We start from the raw sequence: 15,808 nt of genomic DNA, 5'->3' as shown, positions 1-15,808 counted from the left end.
AAACTGAGCATCCCTTTTTGTGAAAAAACAATATTTTCTTTTCAAAATCTTTTCACAAGAAATAAGATTCGCTTCTGTTAACAAATGAATAATAAATAATTTGATGTTTTATTTTATTCATTTTCTATATCCGCAGGATTGTTAAACTTCTTTAAACTGAATGAATATTATTTTTTTAATCGATTATTTATCACATTTTTTAAAAGTGATCGATATCGCAACAAAAACATAAAATAAGAGGACAATACCACTTTATTTTAACTAGTACATGTATTTGATTTACGCCCACTCCCTTAAAGTTAACAATTTTTGCACTGAAATCAGTTTCAACTTATTGGATTCTAGCTCAGTTTAATGAAGGTCAAATGTTTTCCGAATCTTTATCTTGGGAAGAACAAGTACGTGGTTTGTTTCAAAATATCCTAAGATCGCTCGTGAAATTGGTTTAAACTGGGACATCAAAGAGGGACGCTTTATCTGCTACTTCATTATGACCTAAAATCAATGAAACAAGCTCCCTATGTCATCGACCCACACGGCCTTACCAGCCCTCCACAGACGCTGGCCGCCACCCAGGAGTCGTTGTGGGCGCTGGTAGTTCCGGTGTAGTAGCACGTGACGTCATGCTCCATGCAGGGGCTCACCGTTGAGTGGCCGCTTCCGTTCACTTGACGGATGATGCAGCCTGCAAATACATTTTAGCCCCGTTTTGGCAAAAATGAGCTTAATGCACGTGGGTAAAGTGTCATCCCAGATTAGCCTGTGCATTCCTCGCGGTGACGACACTTTCCGCTTTTATTGATTTGTTCATTTATAGTAGACAAAAATCCAGTTAATGCGTGAAGTGTTGTTCCTGATTAGCCTGTGCGGATTGGACAAGCTAATATTGGATGACATTTTACGCACATACGTTCACGTGCCAAATGATGCAGCCTGCGAAGAGAAACAGCTAATGCCATGTTCAGACTACACACAGATTATTCAGCTTTATTAGAGATTGAGGTTTAATATGAAAAATCGGCCTTTTAACCAATATTGAATTTAATAATTATATATGGGCCGTGCTCTGTGACAAGGGGGTTTAATGCATGTTCGTAATGTGTCGTCCCAGATTAAACTGTGCAGTCCGCACAGGCTAATCAGGGGCGACACTTTCCCTGTAAACTGGATTTTTGTAAAGAAGAGACGTTTAGTAAACGAAAAATACCATAAAGCGGAAAGTGTCTTCACTGATTAGCCTGTGAGGACTGCACATGCTAATCTGGGACGACACATTTCGCACATGAATTAAATCCCCTTTTCACAGAGCACTGCTCAATTTATACAAGGGGTACAGCTGACACAATAAATGTTCATTTATAGTAGACAAAAATCCAGTTAAGGCGGAAAGTGTTGTCCCCGAATAGCGTGTGCGGATTGGACAAGTTAATATTGGACGACATTTTACGCACATACGTTCACGTGCCGAATGATGAAGCCTGCGAAGGGAAACAGCTAATGCCATGTTCAGACTACACACATATTATTCAGCTTTATCAGAGACTGAGGTTTAATATGAAAAATCGGTCATTTAACCAATATTGAATTTAATAATTGTATATGAGCCGTGCTCTGTGAAAAGTGGGTTTAATACATGTGCGTATAGTGTCGTCCCAGAATAGACTGTGTAGACTACACAGGCTAATATGGGACGACACTTTATGCACATGCATTTAACACCCTTTTCACAGAACGCCGATCATATATATTGAGTTTGATTTATGGAATAACCTAACTGTACTTATATAGTGATGCCCAAATATAACGTGTATAAAAGTAAAGCATAAACAGCATAGTATTAGTCAATCGAGATAATTTGTTAGAAATATCAAATGCGTACTTTGTTGTTGTTTTTTTTTCCCTTTCATAAATATAATAAAATGACATTGATTGAGATTACCAATGAATAAAATGACAAGACGCATATTTACTTTCTATGATTACCACTGAAAACTATTTAAGCAATTTATGTATATAGAGGGGGTAATCACATTATTATCAAGATGGCGACGTCCATGCAGAGGCAGGTATTTTAAAACCCTTTATTAATTGTATTTTTTTAAATTCCGCTCACTTTTCAGCCATACTAGCATGAAAGTTACTAACGTGTATTTCATAGTAATATCCGCCCTATATTTCGACTTCACTCGCTGCGAAATATCTTAGCGGAATGACCTAATTAGAGCTCCACTAAGACAATTTGCGGGGAGTAAAGTCGAGATATAAAGCGAATGTAAATACGACATTGACACTAATCACCTTTTCACTCATATGGCTGGAAAGTGAGCGTCATTTAAATCATAAACATAAGTCATTAAAGGTATAAAACGGCAAAAAATAATTTCTCGGCATGGGCGTCGCCATCTTGACTACCACGTTATACTCACTCTGATAATAGTCGATTTTGTTGAACTGATATTAAATTTTAAACACAGATATAGGATGTAAGAGTGTATATAGAGTGTCATTATTAACCTCGCACTAATCTCTATGCATTAATATATTAGAACTACTAAAGGAGTAATAAGATCCCGTACTAGAAGCTATTGAATTCGATTTAAGCTTACCGCACAAAGAAGAGTGATATTCACTTATTCAACTCGTTCAAACCGTTCACGAACGAAACCGAATGCAAACATGGAAAACAAATCAATCGTAAAATTAGTTTATAGCAGTTCACGAGGAACATGCTAATGTTATGGAGCTATTCATAATTTAGCCGCGCTTTAAGAAATCGTGTCGTCCCAGATTAGCTTGTGCAGTCCGCAGAGTCTATTTAGAGAAGGTACTTTCCGCTTTGATGGATTATATTGATTTAAATAGTTACTTTCAAACAAACATCTAGTCTAGGCGGAAAGAGTCATCAATAACTAGCCTGTACGAACAGCACAGGCTTATCTGGGACGACACTTTACGCGCATGCATTTAGTTCCGTTTTCCAAGAGTCCGACTCGTATATATTACCTGATGAAATCATGTTCGTATTCTTTCGTAGATTGATCGTGAACGTTTCGTTGCCGAACGACACTCGGTACTGCAGTGTTGGCGGCCGCTTCCGGAATTGCTTGACGTCGACGTCGGAATGTTCCGTTCCGTTTAAGAGATGCACGACAACCGACTGGTATTCCGGCACTGAATACGTGATCAATATATTCACATGCAGATCAGTAATCATGTTATATGAGTTATATAGTAACGCAAAACAACCGGAACTGAAAACGTGAAACATCTATCAGCAGATACATCGACGGGATTGCAACTGTATGGGGCGGGTTGCTGAGTAATTCGTTACGGGAAATAAAGAGTTATTACCAAATCACTTCTGTTTTTATTTACAGGTTATGTGTATTGTAACTACATTGTATTGTACGTTATAAATGACCATTTTTAAAAGTGCATTTTGTATCAATAATATACACATTTGAAATTAAGTGTTTGAAAAACAAATTATTTGTAACAAAAAATCTTTGTTCAGTAGTTGATAATAAACAAATAAAATATTTAAATTTAAGAGGATGGAATTTATCAAAAAAGATAATAGGAATGCGCGCGGTTATTGAAGTATGTTAATAAATATAAGATTCAAATCAATTTCTGCAAACACAATTAACACACAAAACGCTGTAGCAGAAACGTAATATATCAAAAACATTACTTTATTTTACATACAGTCAGTGGAGGCATCGGTCCCAAAGATGGCAATTCTCTCTAGAGTGTCTAGCACAGGTATTGTGTCCGCTACTGTATACACCTGCAATTGTATACGATAAAGATATGGATCTTGAAAGAACATATTAATGCATGAAAGAAATTATAGCAATTAAAAATATCGACAATTTGTTAATATCTTTTTAAGAAAGACCTATTGAAATAAATTGAACAAACTGAAACAATTGATACCCGTAACGACGAGAAAGTGACCAAACAAGACATCCAAATGGACATCATGGCTTTCCCCACATAAGTCCACCAAATGTTGGTTAAGGAGTTAAAGGTTTCACTTTTTTTACATGTATTCTTAAAACAGCCTAATCACTGCAATACTTAAGATAACACTTTTTGCATACGAAACGCTATGCACATAACTATACGTTTTATGTTTCGACTGAAAGGTTGAGCGTTAACTTTATAGCGTTCCGTGGTCTGTCATTATCCCGATTCCCAATTGACAAACCATGTTAAAGGGGCTTATCCACAGGTAGAACATACAAGTTATTGATGAACATTGAAACTTACAGTAACAGAACAAAACGAACACAAAGATATGGGACCAAAACAGACTAACACATTAAACGAATGCAACACGACGGACGGATTACACGCTACATTGCAACGATAACGTGTCTTTGCAATCTGACACAACCATCAAACCCGACGTTACTGTAAACGTTACTCTACGATCAACCCGACTCTTCCATTCAAACCGACGTTTCGATTAACGTGACTTTTCGATTCAACCCGAATCTTCCATTCAACCCGATGCTAAGACTAACGTGACTCTACGAGCAACCCGAAACTTGCATACAGCCCGACGCTATGATTAATGTGACTCTTCGATTCAACCTGACGCTAAGATGCAACCCCAACTATGATGAACGTTATTTAATAACAAATAAAACTTATTTCGTTTCCACATAAACGCTGCAGTGTTATTAAATACGTTTGATACATAGTAAATGCAGTGCCTTTAATTCGAACAACCAACTGTTCCAACAGCCCGCATTTGAATCTGGGCCATGGCAGTATTTGGGCTGTTTTATGGTCCACATGGAACCAACATTCGTATAGGGCGCAGTATCGTAATGCATCAATTAAAAAGTGTACAATTTATCAGTATAATGACGGACAACCTGGCGATTAGATAGCAGTTTATTTTCTGGCTGCGATAACATTTGATTTGTCACACTATACACCGAAATCCGGGTTAAATCGCGCCTCGACGTCTTTAGACAGGCTTATGAAAGAAAAATAATGTTTTTAATTTGATAAGCTTAATTTGCACAAAAAGCCGCATGATTTATGGTTAAAATATGATTGTTTGCAATTTATATCTGTTGCACCGATCTCATTTTTCAACTAAGTCAACACATTTGCTTGCACTTAGGCCAAAGTGTTTTTAAACACAGCTGACATAATGTCAAATTCGGAAAAAAACAAGATTAAAGGGGTAATTTCATGTTTTGGTGCATTGACAAAATTTAAAGAAAAAAGATTCGCACATTATTGTTGTAGCTATGATATTTGTTAGGAAACATGTTGTAATACTGAACATTAACCGTGCTCTAAAATATCAATTATTTGCATCTTTTGATGATTTAAAAACCTAAAACTTATAAAGCGTTGCAATGCGAAACGATTAAATAATTTTGAGAGTTCTGTTGTTGTCGTTATATTTTGTGAAACTACGTGGATTGCGTATATAAAGTATAAAATACATCATTACTTGTATAAGCACGGATTGCCGAGTGGTTTTGGATGCTTTATCGATATAAACTATTAAACGACAAACTTAAATATCTGCCAAAATCTGTGAAAATGCCCCTTTAACGTCCCACGTTTTAGCCTGTGCAGCACACATGTTGTCGAAAAAGAAGCAAATTAAAAGTTACGCCACTTACTGTTACAACAAGTTTAGACAAGTTACAACCATTATTGCGATTCGGAATGCCTGAATCAGTTTGGAATACCTTATGCTTGCTTAGAAGAAGACTTTCTTATAAACAAGTTCAAAGTTGGGTAATATATCATAATCGCAAAAAGTGAACTTGTAGTGGATAAAAAGATTAGTGAACATTCAAGACACGATATGATTTCAGTAGAAATGATCAATAAATGCATGTTTTCTCTCTAGATTATAACTAAAATGAATATACATTATTTAAGACTGCTGTATTGAGGAAATAAAGTATTGGTTCACTTAGAAAGGTTATTTCGTTTCTTTGTTTGTTCCTTACGTTGCTTTTTAATCTAAAGTAATGTTAATATGTCAAATGCATAAATAAGCCATTCAGACCCAAATGAATTTTTGTATCATATATATAACTGCTGAACATAATGCAAACACATTGCGGGACGAAATAACGAAACACAGAAAATGGTTATTTTAATTTAAAACAAAAAGGTGAGAAACTGGCATCTTGATATTTACGGAACGAAACGTGCAATCTAATAGCAGTCATAGCAATTATAGGTCAGACTCTTTCATGTAGACTGTATAAAATAAAATAAAAACACAACACATACCAGCTGTACATGTTTTGTTTGGTTCGCATGATGTTATTTGCTGTTTAGTCCGGCTCTGTTGAAGGATTCTCTCTGGTATATTCTAAATTAAAACTCATGTGGTCCATGAATGGGGCTTGGTATCTCAGTCCTCCCCCAATGTTAAATTCCTAATTGCATATACTGCAACGACAGATTCGCTTATGAACGCCCTACGAACCTGCATCATCTCAAAAGACAGTGAAAGAATGGTTTTAAAAGTTCAAATCAGCGACACGTCATAACATACATTGCATTAATTAAAATATACATGAATTGGGGTGATAAACATTACATTATCTCGTAAATCAGCATCCCCACAACCCATCCTCTTGAAAATTGGTGAATTGATACAGTTTGTCGTCAGGTTTTACGTACAACCAATATTTTTTGGCAATAAATTATTTATCAGAAATAAAACGGCGTCGGGAAAATAATATAATTGTGATTTTAGTTATATACTACTGCGCACGTGCGTCAATAATGTGTATTATAAGAGAAAATTCTATTTGTACATCCGATACGCGTAAGAAGACAACAGATTTGTATACGGTTTTCCTTTAAAAAAAATTATCCTGGCGTCTACGATGTTGAAACAAAAAAAAGAGGGAAGCATAAACACCATAGAGCCGAAAGAGCGTATTGATTTAAAATAAATTTAAATACAAAGTGGCTCACCGGGTTAAAAATAACCGCTGCTCTTTAACGGAAAACACAAAAACAACGCCATCTTTGAAGTAAATTTCAACTAGCATCACCCAAACCCGGTAACCTCACGTATACGCATGCCGCCCCCCCCCCACCCCTTACATTGCCATTATCCGTATATGTAACCTAATAATTTCTTGAACGTACCGGGTTTTAAATAAGTGCACGCAATATTTAAAAGCTAGAACAAGGTAATTGCTTAAACAAAGCTAATTATAAATGGTTACAAATCAATGTTTCATATTTTTAACATAATATTTGATGCAACATAGGTCCGAGTCAGAAAGTCTTTACAGCGTTTTTATAAATCTAGACGGGACTTAGTGGTGATGAACTTCCCTAAAAGTTAAAAATAACCACATCCTTTATAATAAAGTGCATCATGTTGCAGTTGTATTATTTGAACTAAACAATTCAAAGGGAAAATGAGAAAAAAGAAAATGTCCTTTGTAAAAACAATCAATTTTGAAATAAATAATCCTCTTGATGTACCAATTAAGGTGAAAATTGTGAAATTGTGAATAAACAATGTTTAAATACATTTGAAAGTCTATTGCAGTTGTATAAATAAGGTTTAGTTATCTGGTTTCCCCGGCAAGGAGAAATTATTTGATAAAGAAATATTTTGAGGTCATCTATGAAGCGTTGTGTACGACATTTGACATTTCAAAAATCTACAAACTTGGTGTTTATAGATGTTCTTGACCACTAGCAAATCGAGATGCGCGGAAAAAAACTACGCTTTGTTGTTTAGAAATACCAAGATTGTCTCGAAGTGATGTATCCATGTTCTTTTCAACGTTTTATCACATGCTATACCCTGTTTCCCATGTAATACAACCATTACATTTTTTTTATTTTACATGTGTAATACAACATTTTTAAATGTTTTCATTGGCTTAGTTTTCGTTTATTGACCAATCGCATTTTATTATTTTGCTGACATGACGTTGCAACGTCAAATCAAGAAATGTAAACAACATTCGGGATTTAGCATTATGTTTTGCGCATATATTTATCATATTGCTCATTTAAAAGCATGTGATAAAAAAGATATGACACTCGTTGTCATATCATACCATATTTTTATTAAACTCGTCCAGGAAATTCGTTAGTAAGCTCGCCAAAGGCTCGCTTACAACAAAATTTCTGAACTCGTTTAATAAAGTATGATATGATATGACAACGAGTGCAAGATCCTATATTTATTCATGTAAAGCTTTGTTAGGAAGGCCGCCGATTTGAAACGTTTCATCCAACACAATAACAGGATGAGTCTGCGATATTTGTGTTATTTCGTTGTCTTATTTACAGTTTTTTAAATTGTGGAAGCTGTGATAAAATATCTAAAATTGTATTGTTTAAGTCTGTAAGCAAGTCTTTTAAATTATTAAATGCACGAGGATACAAAATCTTGGCACTACGAAAGACCGTGCAAAGTTAATCATGAGCTTGATTATGATTCTGTATATGACAGTACGTTGACGATTACGATTTATTTATATGACAAAGACACGATTTTACAATAGGTTCGATAATATATTATGTCCGGAACCTCCGTACGATATAATAAATCGTTATCTGATCTTACAACGCTCATGAGTCCATGTAGTTGAGTTATTATTATCCAACGATATAAGCAGAGACACGTGTGTCATCTTGGTTACGTCAAATCTAAGTTGAGTTGATAAGTTATTATATATCCCCTCAATGGTAAGAGTCCTCTTTGTGTATATGGCGCCCTATTACATTTACTAATTCGTATTCATTCCATTTGTTTTAATCGCGTGTATGCATGATGGGCAGAACTGTGAGTGAGTTTTGACGTCTGTCAATCAGTTTAATGTATATGTGATGTGCCGGTATACGCTTCGTAGCAACACCGACATTCGTAAATCCGGACCAGAAAAATATACAGTTAAAAGTAAATGCTTGGTAATCATAATACATGCAGTTACTTTATTGGAAACACAGTCCAAAATATAACTTGGGTAGATACACAGGCCTAACTTAAGCTTGCGAGTATAAAGATACATAAAATAATACGATCATGCAGAAAAGAATTATTAGTTCAACAAGGGCTGTTTGTAAAACATGCATGCCCCCCATATTGGCTCTACGTTGTAGTGACAGCCTTTGTGTGAATATGTTTTTTGTCATTGTGACCTTGACCTTTGACCTAGTGACCTGAAAATTAATAGGGGTCATCTGCGAGTCCTGATCAATCTACCTATCAAGTTTCATGATCCTAGGCATAAGCGTTCTTCAGTTATCATCCGGAAGCCATGTTACTATTTCGGGTCACCGTGACCTTGACCTTTGACCTAGTGACCTGAAAATCAATAAGGGTCATCTACGAGCTATGATCAATGTACCTATGAAATTTCATAATCCTAGGCATAAGCGTTCTTGAGTTATCATCCGGAAACCATTTTACTATTTCTGGTCACCGTGACCTTTGACCTAATGACCTGAAAATCAATAGGGGTCATCTGCGAGTCCTGATCAATCTACCTATCAAGTTTCATGATCCTAGGCATAAGAGTTCTTGAGTTATCACCCGGAAACCATTTTACTATTTCGGGTCACCGTGACCTTGACCTTTGACCTAGTGACCTCAAAATCAATAGGGGTCATCTGCAAGTCATGCTCAATGTTCTTATGAAGTTTCATGATCCTAGGCCCAAGCGTTCTTGAGTTATCATCCGGAAACCACCTGGTGGACAGACCGACCGACAGACAGACCGACAGACCGACCGACATGAGCAAAGCAATATATCCCCTCTTCTTCGAAGGGGGGGGGGGGGGCATAATGAACGATTACAAACATGTATTATTTAGACCATATATAAGCAAATAGAAAATTCCAGTAGCAAATTAGAAAAAAAAGAAACACAAACTTAAAACATAGTACTTAAAGGACGATTAACATAAAACAATCGCATATAATATTTTTATACACACAGCAACTCTAAATGTACATTATTTTAAACAAAAGAATAACTGAGATAATAAAATAAACCAAAAACATTCATGCTTCTAAAATAATAACAAACAATGCTTGTCAGAATAGACGCAACAGAACAAATGAGCCGAGCTCTGTAAAAAGAGCGTTGAATTCATGTGTGTAAAGTATCATCCCAGATTAAACCCGTGCAGTCGGCACAGGCTTATCAGTGACGACACTTTCCGCCCTTATGATATTGTTTGTGTAAAGAAAGCCTTTTCTTAGGAAAAACCAAGGTAAGGCGGAAAGTGTCACTTAACGCAAATGCGTTAAACCCCCTTTTCACAGAGCGCAGTTCATATAATTATATTAATCTAAGGCGCTTTGAGTGGTACCAATGCCTGATTTTGAAGCGTTATAGGCTAACATAAAAACATTTACCAACTGAACAATTTCTGATATTGAGTTTCAATAAAACAGACACCTTTGTATCAAGCCGATATCAACGCATGTGTGATAAATTATATATAGTGGTATGATAAAAAGAGATAAAGAGGCGCAGTCAATATATAGACGACATTTCACTCGAAATCAAATGCAAAGTATTCAATTTCGTCAGAAATGAAACAGATTCAACAAGTCAAACAAATTGATACAACGATGTAGTACATTAAATACACAAACATCATCAAAACTGCTCAAAATTATTTTACAAATATTTCCCGCAAGAGGTGCAGAGCGGTAGCGTTTTTTTACTAATTCGTTCAAAATGGCGCCGTATAGTTATGATAAACAAAAAATAGGTTACTTATCGTTATGTAAAATATCAGGCTCGACACGAATAAAAACTGGCTCGGCAAGCCTCGTCATTTATTTATTATTAGCCTCTTTACCTGTTATTCTCTTTTTTTATACTTGATAAGTTTTTTTTTATTACGTATACCGGAAGTTGTTATATGAGTCAATGCTTCGACGCAGGGCATATTACTACTTAACAACACAAACAATTTGATACCAATTTGTTATATATTGTAGACACAAAATGCAACACACAGATTAAAAAAAAAACAACCGAAAGTGCTCATGACGTCTTGGTAAACAAATCAAACGTCATAAACATATTCATGTTATTGTTCTTGTTTTTTAAATTCAGCTTGTTTATATTTCATGATTTCTTTAAAAATCCTTACTTGAATTTATAATAAACATAAAAAAGGCACGGCACGTATAAAACAACCACTCGGCAAGTCCGCCTTTCACTTTTTTCTTCGCCTTAATACCTAATAGATTATACAACTGCATGGCAGTAACCTGTTATTCTCTATTTACTGATCTATACCCAGATACAAATTCACGCAGTTTATCAAGTGAAATGTGTTCATGTACATTACACTTAAAGAATAGATGCAATGACACGTTGAAGTGTTTTTGTCTAGAAACAAGGTAGATAGCTCAAGACTTGGTTTGATGCAAAGTGTAAAGAACAATTGACAAAATTCTGCAGGTGAATCACACTATTCTTGACATAATTTTCACATTCCTTCAGAAATGGTAGTATTGTTTCACATTATCAATTTATCAAGATATACCAGAAATATTAACGTGCATTCAATTATAGTCGCTTAAAATAAACTACTCGGTAGATATAAATTGAATTTTTATTATGTAATCCCTGCTTACAATGACTGACCAACAATGGGTAGGATGATGTTATTCATTCAGCTTTTAAATACGTTCCAATTCTCATTAACTATATTGTCTATCCATTCGGAACAAAAACAAAAGAGGGACTCTAAACGGTGATTTTAATTTATGAAATACAAAAACTACAACATTTGAAAGATAGAAGTTCCTTAAGGCTTTGACTTCGTGATTAGTACAAATTCTAACAACAATACACTATCTTTATATGATATAACGACGAGAACCGGATATAATACAATAAAATTGTGAATGAGCACCACGTCATAATCATTCATGATCTTATTGCTCTAAATATTTCGTATGCAATTGCTCTTTATTTCACAGCTACTAGCAAAAATCAATATTATTTACATATTCACTCAAAATCATTACTAACAATACTTTTTTGTTCAATTTTCAAATGTTTTTGCAGATAAAATATATTATGGAGTCAAATATCTCATACAGGATATAGTCAACAAAGTCTACACAGCGAAGGCAGAATAGCGATTTTCTAATAATGGCCCTTGTGCGCTCATCTGAGTTCAAGGATTTGACCAAGTGATCTAGTTTTTTACCACACCTGACCCAGATTCAAACCTTACCTATATTTTGTCATATAAACATTGTGTCCTGGTTTCATCAAGTTTGAGTCACATATTGGGCCTTTAGATTAGTTACACGGTTTTTCAAAGATTTGACCTGGTGACCAAGGTTTGGGAAGCAAGGGACCCAGATTCAATCTTGGCCTCGACAATGTCAGGATTACAATTGCGGCAAAGTTTATCATGAATGAGTAATAAATAAGGCCTTAAAGTGGTAACAAGTGTGTCTTTTTTTAAACATTTAACATGGTCACCTATTTTTACGCTAACGTGACTCAGATTAATTCATTGTCCAGATAAATATGCTAACCAAGTTTAATCAAGATCGGATAAAACATGTTACCTCTAGAATGTTAATGAGCTAACACTTGATGACACACAAAGCACAATACACGCTGAAAGAAAAAGGGCGTAGGGTGATTACAATAGCTTGCATTGACCACTTCATGCTTAGGTGAGCTAACTATAATGAATGACATTATTTCCATGTTTTAATCAGGTCTAATTGTAGCTAATCTGACTGTCATGACTATAACAAGGACACATTTTAAATGACGATATGAAATTAAATCTGAATAAAAGTCTTAAAAACTTTAATACATACAAAAACAAACATGCACTTCAAAACCAAAATTCAATGCTATTAATAAAATCGCAACCGTTTACCGAAAGTAAATTGCATGCACTACGTAAATTCCGTTCATGTAAAATTGTACAAAAAAGGAAAATAATAAAACGGTTGACTTTAATTATAAAATTTATTGAAATAGAAATTCGGTTAATAAACGAATAATAGTATAAATTACCTAATGCTGTAATTACTTTCTTTATTTGCTTTTTTGTCAATTAAAAAGTTGGAACTGTTTTTGTTTTGAACTCATTGATGTTGTTGTGGCTCCAAAATCCAACTATCAGTTTTTTTGTTTCTTCATTAAAGTAGACAGATGCAGGTTTTGCAATGTCAACAGAGATGGTATTGAGGATTGTCTTTCCGACTGTATCCACTTGACTTATGGAGTTGTCGCCAAAGACGAAAACCTGCCCTTTGCCTGCCACATGTATGTAAGCTCTATTAAAGCCATGTTTAAATGCGTGATCCTGGAACGTAGCTGTAACTGTTCCATCCCTGGTCAGCGTGCGTAGAATGCCATTCATTACGTCTGTTACATAGATCCTCTTCCCATCAGGACTCACCCCAACACCTACAACTAAATGAGGAATACAACTTACACAATCTGGCACGAAATCTTGAATATTAGTATTTCTTTCTTCAAAATATTAGCGTAAGCTCACTTATTCTAATATCAATAGTTAGCAAACAGTTATCGTTCAAATGTATAACCTTTAAATGGAAAAATACCTGAAATAAAATATAGGAAAATATTTTTTTTTAAACTAAATCAACTTTAAAAGAGTATTATGACTTTATAACGTTAAAGACTTAAGCCAGTTATTCTTAAAAAATATAAGAAATTTTGAAAAATCGGGACCGCATGTGATGCTTAGTGTGTTAAGCTTCTTTTGTTGTTAACAACATTATTAGTACATAACTCATTAATGTCATGATTGAGATACTTTGATAATTGAAATACCTGTCAAACAATTTTAATTGATCGGAGATGACGTTTCGGAACAGGACTAGATTGCATGATTTCAATTAACGTCATTGTAACCATTATGGAACATTAAAGTCGGTCCTTCACCGTGTGCCTGCCCTATGTAATTAACAGCCGTATTGATACAATTTCGCTCAGATCTCATCTTTATCAAGTTCATGCATGTGTAAACACAAAGTGCAAAGCATCCCTGAAAAAAAGGAAAATAATAATGTACTCATATATCACCTTGGTTTCGTTCAGTACTATCTTCGTATAACTTCTTAACTAACCGCCCATCCATTGTGTATTCGTACAACGCAGTACCGGAAGTCACAAACACTTCTGAATCGACATGCGCAATTCCATAACAGACATGATTCATTTTTAGAACCTGTTTGCGTATAATCTTTCCGCCATCTACCCGTAAGAAATGAATCCCGTTAAGAGCAGCGGCTGTATATTTGCTAACAGTCACCGCCATTTCGAAGGAGGAAATGCTACACATGGACCTCGGATAAGTAGGAAGCTGAACTTGATCAATCACCTTGTACGCCTGATTAAGGAGTTTCACACAATTATTGGAGAAATCAGCAATGACGAGATCCCCGTTGGAAGTCGTACATATACCAGTAATCACACATGAGGATTTATCAGTAGCTGTTTGAACATTATATTCTGACTTGTCCTCAATGCTGAAAATCTTGTTTGGATCAATGTTATGTTGTGGATCGCCTATGATGATTTTCCCAAGATCAGTGCAGTCTGTATTACATTGAATCAATTTACGGTTAGGCTGGAATTTAATATCAGTTCCATCATTCTTGATCATGCTTTTTAGGAGTGAATCTGCTGCAGCAGTTTGATCAATACATTTTCTTAACGCAATAAACGTTCGTATAGGTAGAATATTTTCTTTGAGCTTAGCGCCATATATCTTTAACTTTGAAATACATTCTAAGCATCGCTTGGTGTCATCTTCAATGGAATTATTTAAGCGCTCGTGAATTGATTCCAATTCTCTTATGGTGTTTTGCTGAAGTCGGTCAAGATTCTCGTTGATCTGTCGACGTTCATCAAGTATTTTTTCACAAATTTGTTCGTAAGAAGCTTTAAGTGATTTTATGTTATATTTTCCTCTGTCCACCATATCTTTTAATTTAAACGCTTCTGCGACTTTTTCTATCCTTTCGTCACTTGAACAAGGGGTATACGTTGTGAGTTTGATTTGGCCTGTTCAGCCAATGTTAACACCTTACTGCATTGCCTGAAATGCAAATGTGCGTTAAACGGAACATAAGGGTGTAGATTATTCTGATTATTTTATGTCGAGTCTTACGTCATGCTGATAATGTTGATGTTAATTAATGGCGATAATGGTGATGATGAAGATTTTGGTGGTGATGATTGTTGAACATGATGATAAAGGCGATGGAGTCGATGTTGTTGTTTTTTAATAGCAATAATGATAAAAATAAACATTTAAATACTAACAACAATAATAATATTGATGATATAATAATGATAATAATACTAATACTACTACTAATAATAGAAATAATAATCATAATAGCATATAATTATAGTAACTATGGTTATTATTAATATAACAATTATTATCATTATTAGTAGAAGTATTTTTTTTATTATAGTCGTTTTTTTTTCATTATTTTGGGAATGGGCCCCTGCCCCTTACTATTGGAGAAAGCATCGTTTTGACTAAAATTGGTAAACTATTGTTGTTGATTATTTGCTAACAAACACTTTAAAATTAAGAAGAAATGTGATTTAAATTTTATATTTACTTACGTATAACGCTGGATTACATTTAATCATATATTGAAACAATATTATTAAAATGTGTTTTTGTGTGGAAACCTTCATAGGGATTTTTAGAACCCTTTTTGGACAAGTATATACGTTGTTCCATTGCGAATGGGTGATCCTAACGGACCCTAATTTGAACGGAA

General features: G+C 34.8%; 1 protein-coding gene across 1 annotated transcript in view; it reads right to left on the bottom strand.

The window, feature by feature from the left end:
- The window catches only part of LOC127838657 (A disintegrin and metalloproteinase with thrombospondin motifs 7-like), a 49,272-nt gene extending 45,110 nt beyond the window's left edge, over nt 1-4,162 (bottom strand). Inside the window, exons 1-4 of the mRNA XM_052366520.1 lie at nt 3,940-4,162; nt 3,709-3,790; nt 3,004-3,171; nt 546-685 (exon numbers count right to left, since the gene is read on the bottom strand). Of these exons, the coding sequence (XP_052222480.1) occupies nt 546-685; nt 3,004-3,171; nt 3,709-3,790; nt 3,940-3,987 (438 nt within the window). The 5' untranslated portion in view covers nt 3,988-4,162. The remainder of the gene's footprint in view (nt 1-545; nt 686-3,003; nt 3,172-3,708; nt 3,791-3,939) is intronic.
- Between the last annotated feature and the right edge of the window lie 11,646 nt (nt 4,163-15,808).

The sequence above is a fragment of the Dreissena polymorpha genome, chromosome 7, assembly GCF_020536995.1.
Source record: "Dreissena polymorpha isolate Duluth1 chromosome 7, UMN_Dpol_1.0, whole genome shotgun sequence".
Taxonomy (NCBI): domain Eukaryota; kingdom Metazoa; phylum Mollusca; class Bivalvia; order Myida; family Dreissenidae; genus Dreissena; species Dreissena polymorpha.
Note: the sequence above shows the minus strand (reverse complement) of the source record. Positions and strands in the feature narration are given on the sequence as shown.